The 21,911-nt window shown below is 37.6% G+C and overlaps 1 protein-coding gene across 1 annotated transcript; it reads left to right on the top strand.

Moving 5' to 3' along the window:
* The first annotated feature begins 2,195 nt into the window (after positions 1–2,195).
* On the top strand, positions 2,196–14,969 carry elovl6 (ELOVL fatty acid elongase 6). Its single transcript, XM_026331137.2, has 4 exons — positions 2,196–2,398; positions 12,173–12,304; positions 12,865–13,016; positions 14,395–14,969. The coding sequence occupies exons 1-4, from the start codon at positions 2,316–2,318 to the stop codon at positions 14,835–14,837; spliced, it is 810 nt and encodes a 269-aa protein (XP_026186922.1). The 5' UTR covers positions 2,196–2,315; the 3' UTR covers positions 14,838–14,969.
* The last annotated feature ends 6,942 nt before the right edge of the window (positions 14,970–21,911 follow it).

Genomic DNA, 21,911 nt, shown 5'->3' with positions numbered 1-21,911 from the left:
TGCTTGTACTTGTCTGCAGCCTTGAAATCAGTCTAGGCAAAAGGTAATTTGTACAGTGCCAAAAGGCTGACTCCACTTATTTACTTTTTGCTAGATGAAGAAATAGCTGCCACCTGGATTGACTGATAAAACAGGAATTACCGCAGTCCTTCAGCATGTTGGGAAACAGCCGGTTTTATAACAAAGTGGCACAATATGTGAGTTTTAAGTTAGGCTAAACTGTGTGGCTATACCAAAACATTTCTCAATTATCTTCTTAATGACACTGAGATAAATAACTTAACAATTAGGCAAAAAGGATTATTCCAGTAGTTTTATCCTAGTTTTTGTCCTACACTGACATTTTATCATATTTGCCTGATAGCCAACAGTTGTGTCATGCCTTTTAATTGAGTCACAAATTGCATAAGCTAATATGAAGTTAAGTAAACGAAAAAAAAAAACTAAATCAAATGGCTGTGGCTGCTCTTTGCACAGAGTATCCCAGATACACAGTTTTTCACAGTACACGACAGGTTGGTTTGTTCAAGCATCAGGGCAATGGTGAAAAGTACATTTACTCTACTGCTGTACTTAAGTACAGATTTGGAGTACTTTCATTTGAGTATTTGCATTTGACTCTATATTTTACAAGTTAATTTAAAGAGTCCATGTTTAAAAAGAAACATCTGCTCATAATTAAATATTACAATTAACTGTCAAACCAGTGATTTTACAGTGTTTTTGGTTGTGATCAGAGAACCACTTTCTTTTTGGGGCGGACTGTTCAAGGTACAAAGATGTAAAATCATCCAATATTTATCAAAAAAGCAAATTCATGTGCATTTACAAAGCAGAAGCAGAACTCAGATTTATTTTGTGACCTTTATGTTGGGAACCCCTTGACTGAATTAGTTAAAAGTAACTCCACCAGATATGATCTAAGAGAATATATGATGATTAACTGTAATTTTACTTCAGTAGAATTTTGAATGCTTTTTCTTGTCATTCATTCACTTGTCATTCATTTTTTAGATTGTTGCATTTATACTTTTAGAGGTGAGTACTTCATCCACTACAGGTTTAGGTTGTGTCATGTGTTACTCTCTTCATCCAAGCCCAGACTGATTCCATCATGTTGTGATCAGGGATGTTTGGGGTCATAAGCAGCTGAAACTGATATTGTAATTGGTTATGGCCTGTCAGGATCCATTTTCTCTGGACTTCCTGTTTTATTTTATTTTGAAGGATCCTGACAGGAACTGGTTTGCCTTACGTTGATCTAATTTGTTTGATTATTTTCACCTGTTTCTTGTTTTGTGCCCGGTCCTTATATACCTTGGTTGTTCTTTGTTTTAGTTGCCGGGTTGTCTGCTATGTATGGTTTTGTGTACTGCCAAGACAGCGTTTTGAGCTTTTGTTAGACTTGTTTTGTTTATGGACTGCCTTTTGTTCCTCCGGGTTTAAGTTATTTTGTCTCCTTTTGGTCTATTTCCTGGTTCTTTCCCCCTGTCTCCTGTATTTGTGTCCTGTTCATGTTCATGTTCCCTGTGTGGTCTGGTGCGTCTCCCGAAGTGCGTGTGTGACCCAGACCTTCATGCCCCGACCCCTGTCTTTCATGCTCAAGTGTTTGTGTGATCTGGTGCGTCTCCCCAGGTGTGTGTGACCCAGATTCCTCCGGCCTTGTGCTCTCGTGTCCTTGTCTTTGTTATATGTTCATGTTTTCACGTAGATCCTCGTACCTTATTTCCTTGTGTCCTGTTCATGTTTCTTGTCCTTGAGTTACCCTGCCTAGACCTGTCCCCTCTTAGTTTTATGTTTTGGTTCCTGTTTCTCCTAACCCAGTAAATAAAGTCTTGAGTTGAACCTTTAAGTGCCAGAGTTGGCGCATCTTTTGGTCCAAAATTTATAATAGTTCCCCGAGTCCTGACAATGGCCCTGGCTGTATAGCTGTATAGCTGTCATGCTGTAGAATGACTCTGGCATCTGCACAGCACTGCACCTGTAAAGTTCACTGAGACAGTGTTAAGTCAAACTCGAGCTGTACTGTCTTGATGTAAACTGTGCTGAAATTGAGTTGCACAATTACGCATGAGGCTGAGGCGCGCAAAACGGGCGGCTTTAGGACCTGGGGAGGGCTCTGCCGAGGAAGAGGGCGTAGGCTCGGTCCCGGTAAAGGAGGAAGGCGTCGCCGAGCTGCTCGCGCATAACCTCGAGGTCCTGAGAGCCGCACGAGCGATGCGAGCAGGGGGCTGCTAGGAAACAGACTAAACAGAACCACCGCCGCCGGTAGCGTCTTTTCTCCGCAACGTGACCACAAGCACAGAGCAGTGAGCATGTCGGTGCTAGCCCTGCAAGAGTATGAGTTCGAGAGACAGTTTAACGAGGACGAAGCCATCCGATGGATGCAGGAGAACTGGTAAGGCTGCACATCGTCTCGTTGTTGTTAGCACCACATTTCTGTGGATTTGCTGCAAATTCATCGCCGTGCGTTCCGGTTGAATTTGAGGCTGTGTCGGCGTTACATGCATAATCTATCCGGGATTAAACCTCGCCGTATCCTATTATATCAGGCTCTCTATCATCATCACCATCATAGTCTGCTGTGATAAAATGAACACATTGACGCGGGCCTTTTTTAAGCTGAGCCACGGCTCAGTGTGTCTGCGCACCGGGCTGCTGCTGCTGCATTATACATGTTTTCAAGGGAAGGATTTGTCCTTGATTTCCTGTGATTTATTTTCCCGGCATTAGTTACCGCGATAGTATTGTAAAGGTCATCCATGGCTACAGCTGCCTCATCCGTTTAGACAAACCCTGGCCCAGTAGGCTGTAGAGCCAATCCTGGCCACAGGCTGGTAAACTGTGTCCTATCATTTATTCCTCCTGAAACTGAGATGCTCTTACTTTGTTTCACTACACAGGCGTTTTACTACTGCACACACACACACACACCCCAGTGTCAGTCATAGGAGTGTTATAAACGCATTATCATCAGCTCACACTGTAAACCAGTGTGTTTTATAAAACCTTGGAATGACAACCATGATATAAAGATTTAAGATCTTTCATCATTTACCTTGAATAGTGTCTGCCAGGATTTGCACAACCTGCAGTTTTGCTGTTGCTATTAGGGTTCAGAAAATCCTGCCTTGTGGTTGGGTGCATTGATGCATTTCATATGTAGGTCATGTGAGAGTTCAACCAGACATCCTTTGGATCAGCTCACTGAAGGGTCATTATTGTCCAGGTCCATGCAAGGTTGAGCAAGAAATGCTTCTAAGCAAAACAGAATGAGTCATGCGTAAAGTTAGCATAGGCTTCATTAGGCTTTTAGTGGCACATTCAGTTTGAAAAAACCAGGATGCAAACAGGAGGCACTCATCTGTGTTTTTCTATCGTTTGTAGAGTCATGCTTAACAGATTATTTTCAACATGTTTAGCTCTTTGATACAAAAAATAGCTTCCTTCTTATTTGCTGGAATACAATATGCTTTTGTGTGTGAGAGAGAAGACAGCATGGGAGCAGTGTGTAGGAGCTGTCCAAACCCTGGTACTGACAACTGGCCACTAACCTTCATCTTCTGATGTCTGCTGACAGAGCATTAGCCAATCACGTTGCAGCTGAGCTGTGCTGACTTTTCTCTGCTGGGCGAGTGTGCACATGGCTGTTGGAGGCAACAACTGCAGAAAATGGGACTTGATAGGTTGTTAAATACATTCATAATGTTCAGGGAGCAGCTGACTGAGAAAATAAGAAAATAAAAATAAACAGGTCAGGTTTTTTTAGCCATGAGGTTTTTCCAGTCACAGACACATTTAGAAAGCCAGAGACATAACTGACTGTATTTACTCTACTGTATGCAGGAAATGCATTAATTCTTACTCTTGGCTTCATTGTAAACAACTTTCAATAGGTCCAAATCATGTAATAATAATAATGTTGCATCAGTGATGGTACAGAAGGTGTTTTACATTTTACATGTAATGACAAATGTCTGCTGTTACAACACTAATTGCAGTGAGAGCAGAACTGCCTTATACAGTGACTCAAAATTGTGGGTGAACAGTTGCTTTTTTCCCCTGATCACACCGTTGGAAAAATGTAGCTCTTAGTAGATGTGATTCATAAAACTGGTACTATAATTTTCCTGTAAGGTTTTGAAATAATTATTAGTCACTATGGAGACAGAGCTGATGACCAAAGATGAAGGAAATGACTGTCAATCAAGAAAACTAGTCACACCTCGAAGGTAAGACAGACTAATGGTGTATTTATGTTTAGATGTGACCAGATTTTACCATTTTGCCTGAAAAATAATGTATATGTTGCTCCGGGAGTTTTGAAGTTGGTCTTAAAAGCATGTGTGTGTGACAGCAGAGAGATTATCATCATACATGAGATTAACTAGACTGTTTTTATTCCAGATTAGTGATTAAAATGCAACCTTGGCTAGTTTCCTATTTTTTTTTTTTTTTTATCCAGCTTTTGAGTTGTAGCTTAATGTGAGTGGACCCAGTTTGCTTTACAGTATATTACATTTGTTGCAGAGAGCAGATTGGAGTTAGCCAGTAGTCTAGCTATTAGTAGAAACTGTAGAAAATTAGCAAGGGTATACTGATATTGTTGCATTTATTTAATTTAATGGTATTGTCAAAGAATGAAAAGCTTCGGGTTTTTTCTAGATTTTACTTCTGATTGGTTAGAAGGCATTCTCTCTCTGTTCTTAATGTTATCATGTGGAAGAGTCCAATTTATATATGGCTCTTAAGTGTTTCCTAAGGGATGTTCACCTTTTCTCAGTGTAGAATGTTAGCTGAAGTAATGCATACCTTTTAAAACGTGTACCGTGACACATCATTGATCATATACTTGTACATACATGTCATTGTTTTGCCGAGGTGAATGAAGACTGGTACACTAATCTGTTGTGTTCCCTGGAGACTGACAGGAGACAACTCAGCATTGTGATCAAAGATAACCGGCCGACTGCTTGTAAGAAGACTAGAAGGAGGAAGAGGGAGGATCCCTGTTTCTTTCCAATATCAGGCAGTAAAAAAGAACTTTGAACATATGAAGAAAAACGTACACTTAAACCTGGTGACATAGTTTATTAGATGTGGAAATAGTGATGAAACTGACTCAAAGTTTCCAGTGAGCACTGTAGTTTTTGCCTGCATGACTTGAAACATGGAAAATAACACTTTCTTTACTTGAGATATTCTTGTCAGTGCTTTCCTGTTATTTTAGCAACACATAGCATATGGTTCCTGAAAGTGATCTGCAAAGTGAAGTCATGTGTGCTTCAGATTGAACCTGACAAGCTAATTGATATGAAATTAATGTCACATATGATATTCAGTATTGGTATATAGTAATCTTTTGTTCTTTGTCTGAATTTCTATGAAATATTGTAAATATTGTAGTTTTACATACAATCTGCCTCCACCATATTTCTAGATAAAGACTGTTAAATCGCTCATAAAATACATGGTATACATGTCATTTCATTTCAAATGATACTTATATATATATATATGGAGATGGCAGTGTTCCCAGCCTAATTCTTTGGTAATGTTTGGTCTGTAGCCATTAGAACATCTATATCAAAACTTCAACTCCTTTACTGCAGAGGTACTTAAATCTTCCTGGGTTGAAGCATTAGATTAGTAACAACAGGACAGTGAATATGGCGAAATAGACCGGAATGGGAAGTCAAAGTACATAATTTCATTACATTAAATAGTGAGAAATCAGGTTATTGAGTAAGATACCACCACGGATTATGTACTTTTTAAAAAAACAAACTGCATTTAATATGATCCAGTGTGATGGTTTCATCTCCTGCAGTTTAGAAATGGCATATTATGTATTATTGTCATGTCCTGCAGTGTGGCTTTATGATCCAAAAGAGATTTATTTACCTGCTGTTACATGCACATCTTCATCCTGCTGACTCACTCTGTGCTTCCACTGACGTCATTACTCCTCATTACCATGCAGGTCGCTGGGAATCTGTGTTTTTGGGATAAACAGCATCCCCATGGGTCTTTAAAGTCCCTGTGGGTCTCAAAAATGCAATTTTCCCCTGTACTGATAACAACAGATGAAGACTCTACGAATGCTACAGTGAGAACAAGAAATGGGTTTTTTTTGTAGTCACCATATTAATTCTGTTTGCTTATTACCACTAGTTATATGACTCAGCTGCTCTGCTGTTTTTACTGTTGCATTATAATAATTTTCTAGGGGAAAATAACAAAATCACCTTTGCAGATTTTACTTTACTTTACTTTGAATTGCGTAGTGTATGAAAGGTGCTATACAAATAAATTTGCCTTTGCCTTTGCCTTTATCTTCTGTAACAAGTTTAGGAATCCTGCTTTGTTTTTTATTTTCATTTAGCTCAATGCAGCCTATCATTTCCTTTCTGATTCTGAAGTATCATATCTCATTCACTAGTCTTGAAGGTCGGGTTCCTGGTATTTAATGAGCCGGGGAGAGACTTGTAAGTCTCTTCCTTACAAGTCTCATGTTACTTATTCACTCCAAGAGCAGTGCAGCCTATTATCTTAGAGCCCTGCTGTTAGATGGATGAAACCAATAGATAAACCCTTCTTAACTTTGGCATCAGTGTATCATTTCAGTGCTCATTACATAGCTTGTTTACTTCTTTTTTCTGGAATACATTTGGTACTTTCAATTTTAGCAAATGTTTTCCTGCATGGAGGCTTATGAACAGAAGAATAGAATAATATATCTCTATATTGTATGCCACCATTGCAGATAGGCACCTAACAAAGGGTGCATTATTTAGAGCCTCATTGCAGAGGAAATTGGAGAAGTGGATAAAGTTAAAGATCAATGAAAATTGAATTGAATGAAAAAATGAAATTTGTTTTCAGGCACCATGCTGAGATAGTAAGAATAAAGCTACAGTTTATAAGCACAGCAGGATTCCTTTTGTTTGTATTTGGTAGTGTTAGTTGTGCCGTGAATATAGTACATATCCTAACATACAAAGTACTAACGAGATTTTTTTTATTCTGGGCTAAATCATGTGGCAGTTCTACAATTAAACTAAAAACAAACGCGAACATGTATCATCATCATGGTATGTATCATTTTTTTTAATTTGAAGAAATTGTCTTCTAAAATAATTCACTAGTTTCATACAGTTAAATGTAGGTAAGTCTGGTTCTGCATGCTGCTACCCTTTTAACAAGTGCAGCACATGGTGAAGCTGATTGGTCCTGACCATGTTAGCCCAGAATCCACCCTAGGCTTGATATTTGCGAGACAGATCTCCTTCTCATGAGGCCAGAGATGAAAATGTGGGTTGGCTCCTCAGGAATTAAACTCTGCCTTGAGTGTTGCAGTAGACTTTCATTTTCAAATTTCATCAGACTAGGAAATACAAGAAGACAATGGAAAACAAAGTCCCTTGCATAGTTTTTATTTATTTATTTATTTTTTCTGTGCATGCTAGTGAACAGAAATCAGTAAATATGTTACAGTTTATGCAATGCGCTTTTAAAAAGTTGTTAAAAAGTTATTAATTGTCCAGGTAGCAGACTTTTCAACATTAGTCTTCTGGCATATAAATAGGCAGAAAACATTTTGACATAACCATAAACAGCCTCATATGCAGAGTTTAGTCCATTTAGCTGCTGCAGTTTTAGAACTATCAGCTTTTACAGTTTTTCATTGCATTGTTTTTATTTGTTGCTGTGTTGCACTGCTAGTTGAATACAATAGAATCAAACTTGGGACTTGTTTAACAAAAAACTGGTTTATAGCACCACCTGTGGTCAAAGACTCTGAAGTGTTCCTTTAAATAGCCACTGTTCAGATCATAAATATGTTTAAGTTAGATCACATGGTCTTCCCCACTGCTGTGGATTTTTCACTGCTAAAAATTGTCAGTATGGTCTGTTCAATACAATATAGTGCTGAAATGTGTCATTGCTGGATGAAGGGTTACAATAGTAGATATACATGCTTGTACAAACAGCATGTAGTAACTAGGATTGGTGGCTGTGATAATAACTGCATAATATCTTTGTATATTAAATTTATCAATATTTGAGACACACAAAAGTATGTATCTAATCTGTGTGTGTATATAAACTAGCTGAACCCAGCGTCTTTGCATACATACATGCTAATATACATCTGTTGTGCATACAATTGCATATCCATAAGTGACTCTGTGAGTACACACTTTGGTGAGACAGACATCAGCTCACTGGCACTGGCGTGCAGACGTCTTTAGACTGCAAACTCAGGATTATGTAATGGGTAAAATCTCCTGGACCAGCTAATACAATTGCAAGTTCTAGAGCAGGTTATCCAGCAGCTTTACACAACACTGCGAGTGGAGGAGGGGATGGTCTATGGACTCATCATCCTCATTATGTTATGTACTGTACAAAAGAGGCTACATGCTAGAATATATACCATAAAAAACAAAAAGGTGAACAAAATTAGTTTTATAACAGACTTTAAGCTGATGTCTAAATCTGGACACTTTTATTGGACTGTAGTGGCACAGGGCAGCTGTAGAGTTTGCTGTGCTGTACTTAACTGTCAGATGTAAATATCTAATGATGTAAGATATTCAGCACATGTCTGACAGCAGTGCAAACTCGGCCAACACGTAGTGTCTTACACTGTGTGATAACAGCTACACAGGAGCAAAGCATGTGTCAGATATGCTTTAACTTCCTAACTGAGCACCTGACATTGTGACTGTGAGCTCGTAACTTTTCTTAAATTCGTAAACCAATACTGCTCAACTTTTGACAAAATAAGAAAATTGTCACCATACAAGTACACACAATGTATCATGTATATGTACATTTTTATTTCTTAATCTTCTAAGCCACTACAGCTTTCTGTTATTTGGAGGTAATAGCTGCAGTTTTGCAGCAAGTGCAAAATCTCTGCTGATTCTGTGACTACTCCATGCTGATCCTCCCCAAAGGAGCTCTGACATTGTAGTTTTTCATTTGTGCTGCCTCGGCCCACATTGACAAACAGCAGAGTCAAGCCTCCTGCCACATCCTTCTAATATATTGTCCTGTGTAGACAAAAGTCAGGATCAAATGTCCAATGTTTTTTTTTATTTTAGATGTTTCACCTTTTATTAGTTTCAGATATTATAGTTGGTAAGTGAAAGTAGAGGAAAATGGGAAAACTCTAGTATCTGATGAGTATTTCCTTCTACCCAACATGTCTAGTACATCATTTAACGTTTCATATCCATCAGTTTGTTTCAGCATGGATTTATTGAAAATGTTTAAAAGATACAATATGTGAATTTGTGTTGCCAGGTACAGTATACTAGCAGTCTTGACCTTTAAGCCACTTCTGGAGTGTTTGTATTGATCAGTCACTCTGGTGTGTCCCCAAAGAGTGAGGCATCTTATTTCTACAAAATAGTGACAGTATTTCTTCTCCCTTGGATTATTAAAAAATGTGTAACTTGATTGTCAGCTTTTATTCTGTACCACCAAGTGCAGCTTGTTTTAAAGAAGGATCCTCTTTTAAAGTACTGTTTCTTGGGTGAATCTGAATGTTGAAGGGTGGAGTGGTAGGGACACAGAGGCACATGAAGGGATGGTGTGAACTCACACTGATGTCTCAAATAGATTCGCCTGACTGCAGACATAGCTTAGGAGGAAAGCACTTCAGAGCCATAGAAGAAATCTCCTTCCCCCATCACTTTCACCAATTTGTCAGCTTTAAACATGCCCTCTGGTTTCTATACCCTATATTATTTTTTCTGATGGCAACACAGTATATCTAAACATGCTGCAGTAGGCGACGCACATCTTAACTTTTGTACTCCTTGTAGTGTAGATAATATATAATATATTCCAGGTGGTCACTGTTTGCTAATACTGTTTTTATGAAGATGTGCAGGTTGCTCAGTACTGCTCAGTACTGTAGTGTTCAGAGGGGCTGTAATCTAAATTAGGTGTTCTAAGTAAAGTTAGAAAATGTGATTATGGTTATGATTGCTTAAGCTTAAGGTGAATCAGTTGTAATTGCAACATAGAGTTTTATCTCTAAATCTAAATGAACTATAGACTAACATATTTATGTACAATTCAACAATAAAACTTATTTAATTGTTGAATTGAAGAAGTATTGCATGCAGAGCTGCTATTTCTCATTTAAGCAAGTGTTAGTTTAGTTTCTTATGAAACAAAGTTTTGTTTTAGAGGATGAATGTGTTTCTTCTTTCAGAAGTTGTGTAGTCTAACTTTAAATGACTAGTATATCTTCCATGCCTGTGGAGGATATCATTAGATATAAAATGTAGACAGCAGAGTTAAAGCTTTGACCATGTTTCATTCTGACCTTTGAGCTTGAATGCTGAGATTGTGTCTCCTCTGCAGTTCTCCCAGTCTCACTACAGTATGTAGGCCACTGTGTATTGTGTGTTGCTCTGTTCTCATGTCCTCCGAAACAGTGATGTCATTTTGCAGTCCAGCCCTGTTGTCATTCTGTGAAAGCAGCTCCTTTTGACTTGGACTGCTTTGTCCTTTTGTTTGCTGGAGGTGGCCTAAATCATCTTGTGGACTTCCTGCAAGAATGGAAAGGTGGCGTCCATCATCCTTAGAATGCTGACAAATAATGTTCATTATTTTAAACAGTTGACACAGTTATTCCACTTTAGGTCTTATCTTCATTGACTTGATAACACTTGTTTAAACTTCACATTCTTAACATAATTTTCCTCTTAATGAGTAAAGGTGGAGTCCATACAGCCCATGTATCAATACTGTTAACTGGCATTCAGCTAAACATGACTGAGTCAGTGAGCAAGGTTACAAACTCTGACCTTTAAAATGATCACCAAGTTGAATAACTGCTTCTGAGTATTGTCCTCCCTGTGTATTACATAGTCATAGTTTCTCAGGATTTTTTCAAAGCCTAAGCAAAATGTACACTTTTTGCCAAGCTACATACCTGATCAGCAAAACTAACTGCTGCCGTTGCTGTGCTCTGCTGAGACTGCAAAACAGAAATGATATGCTCTTTACACACTGCACATGCCATGGTTCTGTGACAGTACTGTATTCAGCTATGTGCAGTGTACTGTGTATTATAGACAATTCACTTTAAATAGATTATCTATCCAGAGGCATGATTTACCTAATGTATAATGTAATGCAATAGAGTAATAGAAACAATAAAGTTATTTATTCGTTTTCCCACTTTTCATTTTAATGTAGTGAGTAATTTCAGTGTCATGTTGTTCATGATACATGAGCAATAACATCACTGAATCTGTATGTCTCAGTATCCCCAGGGCTACTGGTCCCAGGGCTTGAAGAATTCTTGAATACCCTGTAGACGATTTTCTGACAGCAAACCTGGCTGATTTTATTCATTTTTCTAAGGATGTTGCTGTTTTGTTTCCATATCACATATTGTTACGTATGCTGCACTGCCATACAACATACAGTTGATCACATATCTCTTCCTATGGCCACTGCACCACCTCACTGCATGTCTAACACTTTTCTCACTGGCACCTGCAACTTTTACTTTATGAAAGTTATTTTTCCCAACTTTTCTCCTCGTTAATGCTACTTCAAACAACTATTTTGCTCTCTGTCCAATAGACCAAACAATGTTTTGGACAGAGTTGCTCTAGTTTTTGGCAGTATGCCCCCATCGTATGTTAATACTGCTCAGCATCCAGTCTGTCAAGTCAGGCCACCTGTGCTCTGTAATTGTGCTGAGAGCTGGGAAACACTTTTCTTTAGATTCAGTATGGCCAGGTGGTGCTTCAGCACAAGTCCTCCACTTTATGAGGCACAGCAGTGATCTCTGACAACTGAATTAAGGCAAACAGGCATCACAAGACAAAAACAAAAGCTTCAAACTGAAAGCTAAGCATTTAGTGACAGTTGGAGCTGGACTCAGATCATTAGATCATTACTTCAGGCATTTCTTGTGAAGTCAGTATGGCTGTTCTTTGTGTTTTGTAAACAGTATGTTGTACTTAGTACTGCTGCTGGAAAAGCTGTAGACTTCTGCTTGCATAACTATTCTTTAAAATAAATATGGGGATAAGAGGTGTAGTAGTAGTAGTTAATATGATTAACAATAAGAAGAGGTCAATTCAAAATAAAAAAGTTAATGTTAATATCTTTTGCTTTTTTGCATTTAAAGGAAGAAGTCCTTTCTTTTCTCTGCACTCTACGCCGCCTGCATCCTCGGGGGCCGGCATGTCATGAAACAAAGAGAGAAGTTTGAGTTGAGGAAACCACTGGTGCTATGGTCTCTTACCCTTGCTGTATTCAGGTGAACAAGTTTCAAGCCCTTTCATTAATCCAAATTGTTTGTTATGATGGTACCTATCTATACTTGTAATCAGACTGGGTTTGGATGTATGGACACATTGGTTGCAGATTATTTGCACATCACTAGCAGCAACAAAGAGAAGCATTTTATTCTTTTGAAGCTGTAGCTCTTGTTTACACATCAAGTACATATGTTGTGACTTTAGATTCATTGCTTAAAATGTTTCTTAGGATCAGTTTGAGTAATCTGACTGATGTTCATATTCAGAGGAAACACAGAGTCATGGTTTTATTAAAAAAAGTATGTAATTAGAAAGAAAGTATGTGACTCATTGCATATGTAAAAAAAAATATATGCAGATTTTACCAAATTAATTAAAACCTTCTATTGCTACAACACACAGAGGTCAAGGCATAGCCATAGGACTTCACATATAGTGAAGTGTATTGTAATGCAGTGTATTTTGATACACTTTGATACATGTTTTGATGCCAGATGCTCTATGTAAACATACTCTGTAGGTATGAGGTAATTTTTGTATTTTCTTTTTGTTCATCTAGTATATTTGGTGCCATCCGTACTGGGAGTTACATGATGTACATCCTGATGACAAAAGGGCTTAAACAGTCAGTCTGTGACCAGAGCTTTTACAACGGGCCCGTCAGCAAGTTCTGGGCGTACGCCTTTGTACTTAGTAAAGCACCAGAACTTGGTAAGTCAAGAATTTGCTAAGGCATATCTCATATTTAATTACATTAAATTAATTCAATTGAATTAACTTCATTTCAATTCAGTTTAACACAATATAATCATCTCAAGGCACTTTACAAAAAAAACCCAAAACTAAAACAGAAAGCCAACAAATCATATTGTGTTGTGTACTAGGCATGTTATATGAGAAAGATTTTTTTATCCATCTCAGTATGTCAGTGAAGTGACAGGCAACATTAAGCATCAAATAGCAATGACATGTTAGCGGACAACAATTCATTCATCCATTCATGGCAACTGTTACTGAATGTTTTCTTTTGTGATAGAAACTGCTAATAATTTTATATATGAGCATTTTCTAATCAAATGTTAACAAATCATCAATAATGATTGATTTCCTATGGTTCTGCATTTAATATATTATGTTTCTGAAGATATTTTTTGGCTTGTGTGGTTCATTTTCTCCACACTTGAACCCACAGCAATTGTTCATCTGAGTGGGACTAGAAGGTGGCAGACACTTACTGCCTCTTTTCACTCTATCTGGTTGTTGTCACAATCAGCATGAACATGATTGTGAATGCCAGAGAATGGCAGTAACTGCATATCCACAATGCTCAGAAATACAAAGTATTTACCAAGTATTTTAAACTCACAGAAGTGTGTATAATACAAGATATTTGCATAATATAGAGTATTATGAAAATATGTATGATCGTGTCACAGTGCACACATACACAGGGTCATGCATTACAGTCAAGAATGCATAAATAAATAAAACAAAACAAAAAAAAAACTGAAATTTTACTTCTGGAAAACATTATGTTGTCATATTACTGACATGTTAATAAAGGTTAGATTAAGATTAATGTATGTAAGATTAAACTGTTCTAGTGTACACAGAAATGTTATTTTTTTAAATGTAATACAAACCATGATAAACCATTAACAAGCTTTTTCTTCTAGCATGTCATCTTTTCTCTTCTGTCTCCATTTACAGTAACTACTATGATTTACTGTTGAAAGTATCAGCTTCAACATTATTTTGGGTAATAAAAGGCTAAATACAGCTTTTTCTCTCACATGCATTCTGTTATTTATTTATTGGGTAGCCAGTCAAAACGTTTGAAACATTTTAATTCTTCTCTGTGTACTGTGTGCTCTTGTCTTTGCTGTTTTACATAATTTCTTACATTTTTGAGAGATGAGATATTTGAGAGCACCTTTATTAATTTTGAATGGACCAATGGTATTTTTTTTTTCATGTTCCTTTTTTCCCTATTTCTTTATTCTCATTCTCTGTGCTCTCTATAAATATATATTTCTTGAAATATAAATTTCTCGAACAACTTAATTTCCTTCCAAACTTATACCTGCAGGTGACACTCTCTTCATTGTCTTGAGGAAACAGAAGCTCATCTTTCTCCACTGGTACCACCACATCACTGTGCTGCTCTACTCCTGGTACTCCTACAAAGACATGGTGGCTGGTGGTGGATGGTTCATGACCATGAATTATTTGGTCCACGCTGTCATGTACTCTTACTATGCCTTGCGAGCGGCTGGTTTCAAGTTGTCCCGCAAGTTCGCCATGTTCATCACACTGACCCAGATCACCCAGATGTTGATGGGCTGTGTGGTCAACTACCTGGTGTACTCGTGGATGCAGCAGGGCCAGGAGTGTCCGTCACACATGCAGAACATTGTGTGGTCCTCCCTTATGTACCTCAGCTACTTTGTGCTCTTTGTCCAGTTCTTCTTTGAGGCCTATATTGGCAAGTCCAAATCATTGGCTACGGCCATCCCTAAAAAGAGTGAATAAAAAAATTCCATAGGTATGGGAAGTAGGGAAATAAAGCGGAAAAAGGGAGAGAAATAGAGAGCAGGGATCAGTGAGTAGAGAGAAAGAGAGAGAGTGAGGGGGAGGAATGGGTTGGGATGACGGAGAGGTGGCGTAGAGGCCAGGGTGGGGGTGGGAGGGTCAAAGATGCCTGGTGTTTGAGCTTGAGCATTACTACTAATGTGCAGATCTAAAACACCTCATTGGAGGTAACGTCTCCATTGAGGGATGCTGAAGAAGCAGTGCCGGTATGATCAGAAGCCATTATAAGTTTTCCACCTGAAGGCTAAATCCCCCTTTTTAAATTTAATATGAATAGTCCTTAAAATTTTAAAAGAAAGAATCAAAAAGACAAAATCACTGGATTAAAAAAAATCACATCTGTCATGAGCATATGTTTACTTGACACACACACACATAGACATATATATATATATGATGGATGGAATCAGCGTTAACTTGTTTTTGTCTGTTTTTAGTGTTTGTTGCTTTGTTTCTATCTGTCAAAGATAAAAGTTGAAGCACTAATGGGTGTGTGAACCTAGTGAGAATTTGTGGTTTTGGTGAACTGATAGGGTGAACAGCACTGTATCTTCTGTGTCTTAAATTGCAAAATGCGATATTTTCTCAGGTCTTACGTTAGATCTTTCTTAATATAATATGCATATCCAGAGACCTAGACATGTTTAACATCAGCACTGGTTAACTGAATGGCTGGAATTCATCCAGTATGGCTACATAGCAGAAAAAAAGTATGAATGAAACCAATTGGACTGACTGACTGACTGAGGATTGCACTGCTCCCAGGCATGATGGGAAACAGATGCTGACAGTGCCCTGCTTCACCACTTGTCATGACCACACTTGGAAGGTGACCACACTTGGAAAAGAAATTGCCAGGGATTTTCAAACGCCTCTCTGTGTTAAAGGGTCCCTACCAGTGAAGAAAGAAAAGACTGTTGGACACTGCAAGCTGAAGAGATGGCAGACATATTTCTGTTTAGCAAAAGAAAAAATAATCAAACATGCAAATTGTCAAAATCTGCTGTATTGACTTTAAAAATAGTATGTATCCTCAAAATGGTGTCTGTTGTGCTATTGTGCATTTGCACTGTATCATTGTCCAAAATAACTGTTGCTGAAAACCATAATGTATGAACAAAGAGTGCAAACATGTGATATGTGCCTGTGGTGTTTATTTGTCTCAGCTGTGGCATTTTAGCCTTACACATTCTCCATCTGAAAAAAAAACATTTTACGGGCTACCTGACAGAGCTGCAGTGCTTAGAAAGATCAGAGGGTGGTTGTCAATCTAAATAGTCACTACATCTGTTGAACTGTTTAAATGTTTAAGTGTTTAAAGTAGACATTAAGCTTGTAAGCTTGACAGACTGAATCTTGCAGTTGCAGCTGCAGTTACATTGCCCTGAGCTCTCCAGGTAATTCAGGGAGGCCCCTTTCTGGTTTCACCTGAGTCACTAAACTCAGTGTCACTGGATAACCGTGGTTAATTATAGGTATAAACAGCATACATTACATAGGTAAATGAGCTAATTGTCTTATCCAATAAACTATCCTATAAGTGCTGCTGAACCTGGATTTTAAATTAAAGTGTACATCCTCTGTGACTGGTCTCCCCTTAGGAGTGTAGTTGTGCAATAAAGCTTAACCACTGAAACTACATTTGTGCAAAAACTGTGGATGGATGGTCAGGTCATTCTATTTGATTAATGATAAAATAGTATCTTAGATAATTCGATTTTATTTAACCTTTATTTAATCAGGAAAGTCCTATTGAGATTGTACATCTCTTTTTGAAGGGAGTCCAGGCCAACTCCAGTAATAGTGAAATTCATTGTAAAAGCCAGTAGCATGTTACTAGCATAGCAGGTAGATTAAAGTGTTTAGCAGACTGCTGAATGACTGAGCTGAAGAAGAAACCATCTTCAACCTCCAATAAACAGAAAAAGAAGAAGAAGGAAACGGAAACATGGCGGTCGGAAGTCACTGTTCCTCTCTCGTTCTTTCCCAACTTTCGCTTATAAAAAGTTTTTGAACTTTTATATGATTTGAAAACTTTCTTTGCTGTGCACCAGACATATTTTTGGATCGCCTGGATATAGGAGTGTGAGGAACCCGGAAAGGTCTTCACTTTTGCGGTAAGTCTTGTTTAGCGACCTTCTTTGCAGACGGCGAAATGTTTTTTGTCTTCTGGAAACACAAATTGTTATTAAGTTAGCACTCATTATATCTCATTATGATGCGCGTACATTTTAAGATTGAAGTTGTGCCACTGTGAAGCCTTTTCCCTATGAGCAGTGTCACGTCTGTAAGTTAGCTAGTGTTAGTGCTCAGTTTAACTTTAGCTTAGCATGTTAGCATCGCGCTGTGTGAGAGTTTTTAGACTTATAAAAACGGTAAATAAAACTAGTTTCACCAGAGGCACGAATTTAGACAAGTGTAGGAAGATTTGCCCGATTAGTAACTTACATTTCAAGAGGAGTCTTTCCTCTCTTTAATTGGCTAGCGTCGTGCTAAGAAACTAACAGCTGTTACAAAAATTAGCCACAGTTAGCTTTTAGCTAACTGCCATTTAACAGTGATGCTGATTAAATATGGACAGTCCCTGAAATAAAATACACGAGTAAAGGAAATCCAGGTTAATAACCTGTTTTTGATGCTTACTGTCTGTCTGGCAAAACAAATTTTTACCTTACATCTAGCTACCGCGTAGTGTTCAGTATGGAGTACACTATTTACTGGTGTATATTTGTGGCCATAATATGATGTGATAATATGGCCGTACAGTTATAGCGTCTAGTTTACAACTAACATCATCAACACACTGGAAACCACTTTCAGCTTGAAACCACTTTCAGCCCACCTGTTCTGACCTGTCCTAACAGGGAAGGCACAGTTTGTTCAGATATTACAATGCAGCTATTGCCAGTAAACCACAGCCGACCCTGTTCATGTGTGACTTCACTGGTCTAGTTGAGTCTTCACAGGTTTTAGTCTACATGCTGTACGTTTACTCTTGACAGATGTGACTTTCCTGTATTAAACAGGTCACAGTAGGTACCTGCCTGTCAGATAAATATTTTATAATATGGCAAACCAAGAAGAAGAAATAATTTATCTGATTGTTGCTATTAAGCCACTAATATAAGCTACTGCTTATATTACTGATACTGATAATACCTGTCAGAGTTTCTCAAGCTCTTCTCTGCATAAAGTGTTTTTCTTTATACACTGTCGCCATCTGCTGGAAGAAATAAAATGCATTTTATTCATAATTTCCCAGTAATATCCACTTGTAGTCATTCTGATATTATTGCATGTTTTTCAAAGATTTACTCACAATGCAGAAGAAAGCCTACATGTATACTAAAACTTTAATTATTAGTTGATTAATTAACATATTTTGTCTGCAACTTTTTAAAAATAAAACAACTCATATTTGCTGTTTCTAGCTTTTTATGATGCTTTATTAATTTTATGAATTGTGCTTATTATGAGGTAGTTGTAATACGCATTGGGTTACCTTAAAATAGGTTTGGCTGCCCTTAAGCCTATAATTTCACAGACTTTAAATAGGTGTACTTGAAATGTTCCCTCCAACTGCCCCTTAAGGAGAAAAGACTACCAAGGGAGCGCCCAGCTTTGGTGCTTTCCCTCCTCTATTGTAAACCCATAGATTCTGGCTCATGTGTCGATGCCCAAAACATGCATTAGACCCCCTCCCATTTTGATTTTAAATCTGCCCAAATCCTCACAAACTAGTGTTAGTCTGTCCTGCTCAAGAGCTGGGGTGACCAAATACTGACCTGAAGGATCAGAGCAAAGCCTTTGAGTGGGTAGCTAATTCCCTCCTTAGCCCTCATCAGCTGTCCTCCGGGCTTGGATGGAGACATGAGTGATAAGGCAAAGCTAGCCCCATCTGGCAGAAAAATACAAAATTAGCTAAAAAAAATGGAAATACTGTAGCAGCTTGTTTTCTGTACTGTTAGAGAAACAGTATTTTTCCTGTTTTATCATTACATCATACAAATATATGTTTATTTAGAATATTTTTAATGACATTATTTTTTGTCTTGCGTTTTCTTGTTGTGTGTCTGTGCTAATCCATTAACACATTCAGTGAGTGTCTTAAGCTAATACATAAATGTAAAGCTTGTAAATGTACAGAAAAGAAGAGAACATCAGGTGAAGATAGGGGCTGCATTTTGGAATTTTGCTTATTTTATACTGTACATCTTTTGGATAATATGGCCACATCCTTTCTTTTATTTATTAGAGTTCTCCAGCTTGAGGTCACAGAGCGTAGGCAGAAAGTGTTTCCAAACTCTCAACTTGACGATTTCAACTGAGTAAAAATGGCTAATACAGTGTATCTGCTGACTTTAGGTGCTTTTGGATGAAACAGTTCTAGGAAATTAGTTCTACCTTTCTGAGGAATGGACCTGAGAACTACAGACCATAAAGGCCTTTTTCTGTTCGCACTCACGCCATTAGTAGGATCGTTGAATTAAGGTAAGCCAGCTGATGGTTGCTAAAGCAACATCAATTCTGCTTGACATTAAACAACACTACTAGCAAGATTTTTCATGTTTTGCTTTGAACCATCAAGTTTCTTAATTTGGTACATAGAAAATGGTAGCATGTCACATTTTTGCTCTTAGAAAATTGAGTAGAAAATCAAAGATTGATTAAAGTTCAAGAATGACTTGTGTACTGATAATCTGAATATATTCATCACTGTTTTTACTATTTTACTAATTTCATTGAAAAATATATTGAAGTTTCAGGAATTATGCATCTGAAAATCCTAACAATTATATAAAAAAAAGAAGTGAGATCCCTGGAGACCTCTGTTACTTACAGTGTCAGTGACACAATTGCCCCCTGTTGCCCCAGTTGAGGAATAATACAAGATAAATTGACATTGGGCCCAATTTTATCTTTACTTGAAGGCTGAGCTACTGCTGTTTAGAGTGATGCCCTAACCTATCTGTTAGCCCTAATGGAGGCCAATATATAGATAAGTGTGTCTTGCCAGGAAAATCAATATCGATGTGGCCCCTGATGGGTTTTCAGTTAAAGTGCTTTGTTTTCTGCCATTGCCTTGAAACAAAGAGTCTCTGGGTCCTTCTATTAACAATTCCCAGCCAACCTTGAGACAGAGTTGCGGATAGAGATAGAAATGATGGGCTAGTAGTGGCTGAGGGTGGCAGCATTGGTACCAACATCAGTAGAGCGTTAGATTTTGGTGGAGGATAGAAAAGCAGCATCAGTGAAGCATGGGCAGGAGCTTTGAAGAAGAGTGTGATGAAGTATAACGAGAGAGAGAGAGAAGGGGTATCAGTGGCCAAAATAATCTTTCACTTGTGAGAAAATAATGTCATAAAGGGGTATTTTACTAGTGTGGGTTGTAAAGAAAGCAGTTAAAGTTTAGTGAATGTAGTAGTTTGTTCAGTAAAGACAGGTTTATGCTGAATGTGGTGCATTATTAACACAGGTCATTTTATTGTGAATATAGTTTTATTGGTGGAAGTAAAAACAAGTTTCGTCTTACAATTGTCTAATTCCAGTTATAGTACATAGGTGCTGCAAATACACAGTCAAGTGTTGAATACAGTATGAATACTGGATGCTGCCTGTGCTGTCCAAATAAATATGACTTGTATTTTTTTTTTTTAGTTGGTACAAAAATTCCTATTACAAAGAAATTGGATAGATGTCAATAGTAAGATACCTTCCCTTTTCCAAAACAAATTGTACAATTCAATTAATCAATAATCAGATTGTTTAGTCTCAGTAGAACTGTGGCAAAGGTATTGACCTTTTCATAAAAATAAATATAGTTAAATTCTTTCTGACTTGATCACAGTTCTCAGGTTAGTTGAACAATGTACTGCTATGTTAGGCTAAATATTACCATGGATATGTATACAATGTTGCATTTTCTGTTTATGCTGTTTACATGTACCTTTATCAATTTGAATTGATAGACGGTGAACAGACTGGTTTATTCATCTTTGGTTTTGCTCATATCTTTAACACAGTTTGGCACAGCGCACCTGGCACAGTTCCTCTTTAAGGTCAAATTACAATACACTGAAGGGCAAACCTCTATCGTCCATTTACTCCATAAACTAACAAATGGGGAAATCACAAAAATCACAAAATCCCTTTATAACACAAGCAGTTACTGTTTATTTGGTCTTCTACAACCTTCTGAATTCAATGAAATTGAAGGTGTTCTGGTGTTTGATCATTTTAAAAAAAGATTAATTATAGACCAAAGTTAAATGTGAAGAGATAAGCTCAAGCTCCCACTGGAAACATATGCTGTGATAAAAAAGATGCAGAAATAGCATTTATACCATGTGATGTGAGGAATGAAATCCATTTAAGGACATTGATCAAGCTCAATAATTCAGAGGTAGGTGAAACGCATAAATTAATGCATAATTCATTTTAAAAGACCCTATGGAGTTCAATGTTTTTGGTAGGCAACCCCATTTTAGCCCCAGTGAAGCAGAATGTGAGTTAAGGTATGTATGGTGAGTTGGTAGTGTTAATCCAAACTAATTTTTTTAGCTTCTTTTCAAAAGCAAGCGACAGATATAGTAAGAGTTTATTTTGTGTATTCACTTTTCACTGCATTTTGGAAAATGGTTTAGAAAGGTACTCATAACAAACAATATAAAATCAGGGGATGAGACCTTCCCCAAATACACTGAAGCTGATGTCACAACCACACTGGCACTGAGTGTGGGGTTTTTCCATTTTTGCTACCAAATGCTTAACAAGAGCTTACATGCACTGGACTTGGCAACAGTGTGTGTGCATAAACTGTAATTCCAACACCATTAAACATAATTTTATTTTTATTTAAAAATACCACAAATTATTTCTATGTAGGTAACAGGTTCACTGGTACCTCTTCTTTTGTCACATATTTCATTTTGGAATAAAACTACAGTTCATACAACAGCTAGGCATTACAATATGTGTGCGTATATGTGTGCGGACAGATGTGTTTCCACTGAG

Source organism: Mastacembelus armatus, chromosome 10 (genome assembly GCF_900324485.2).
Source record: "Mastacembelus armatus chromosome 10, fMasArm1.2, whole genome shotgun sequence".
Classification (NCBI taxonomy): Eukaryota; Metazoa; Chordata; class Actinopteri; order Synbranchiformes; family Mastacembelidae; genus Mastacembelus; species Mastacembelus armatus.
Note: the sequence above shows the minus strand (reverse complement) of the source record. Positions and strands in the feature narration are given on the sequence as shown.

Excerpts from the sequence above, each read along its gene's own strand:
- elovl6 (XM_026331137.2), top strand. The coding sequence starts at position 2,316 with ATGTCGGTGCTAGCCCTGCAAGAGTATGAGTTCGAGAGACAGTTTAAC. Across the intron at positions 2,399-12,172 it reads CGATGGATGCAGGAGAACTG|GAAGAAGTCCTTTCTTTTCT; the intron begins GTAAGGCTGCAC and ends TTGCATTTAAAG. Across the intron at positions 12,305-12,864 it reads CTTACCCTTGCTGTATTCAG|TATATTTGGTGCCATCCGTA; the intron begins GTGAACAAGTTT and ends TTGTTCATCTAG.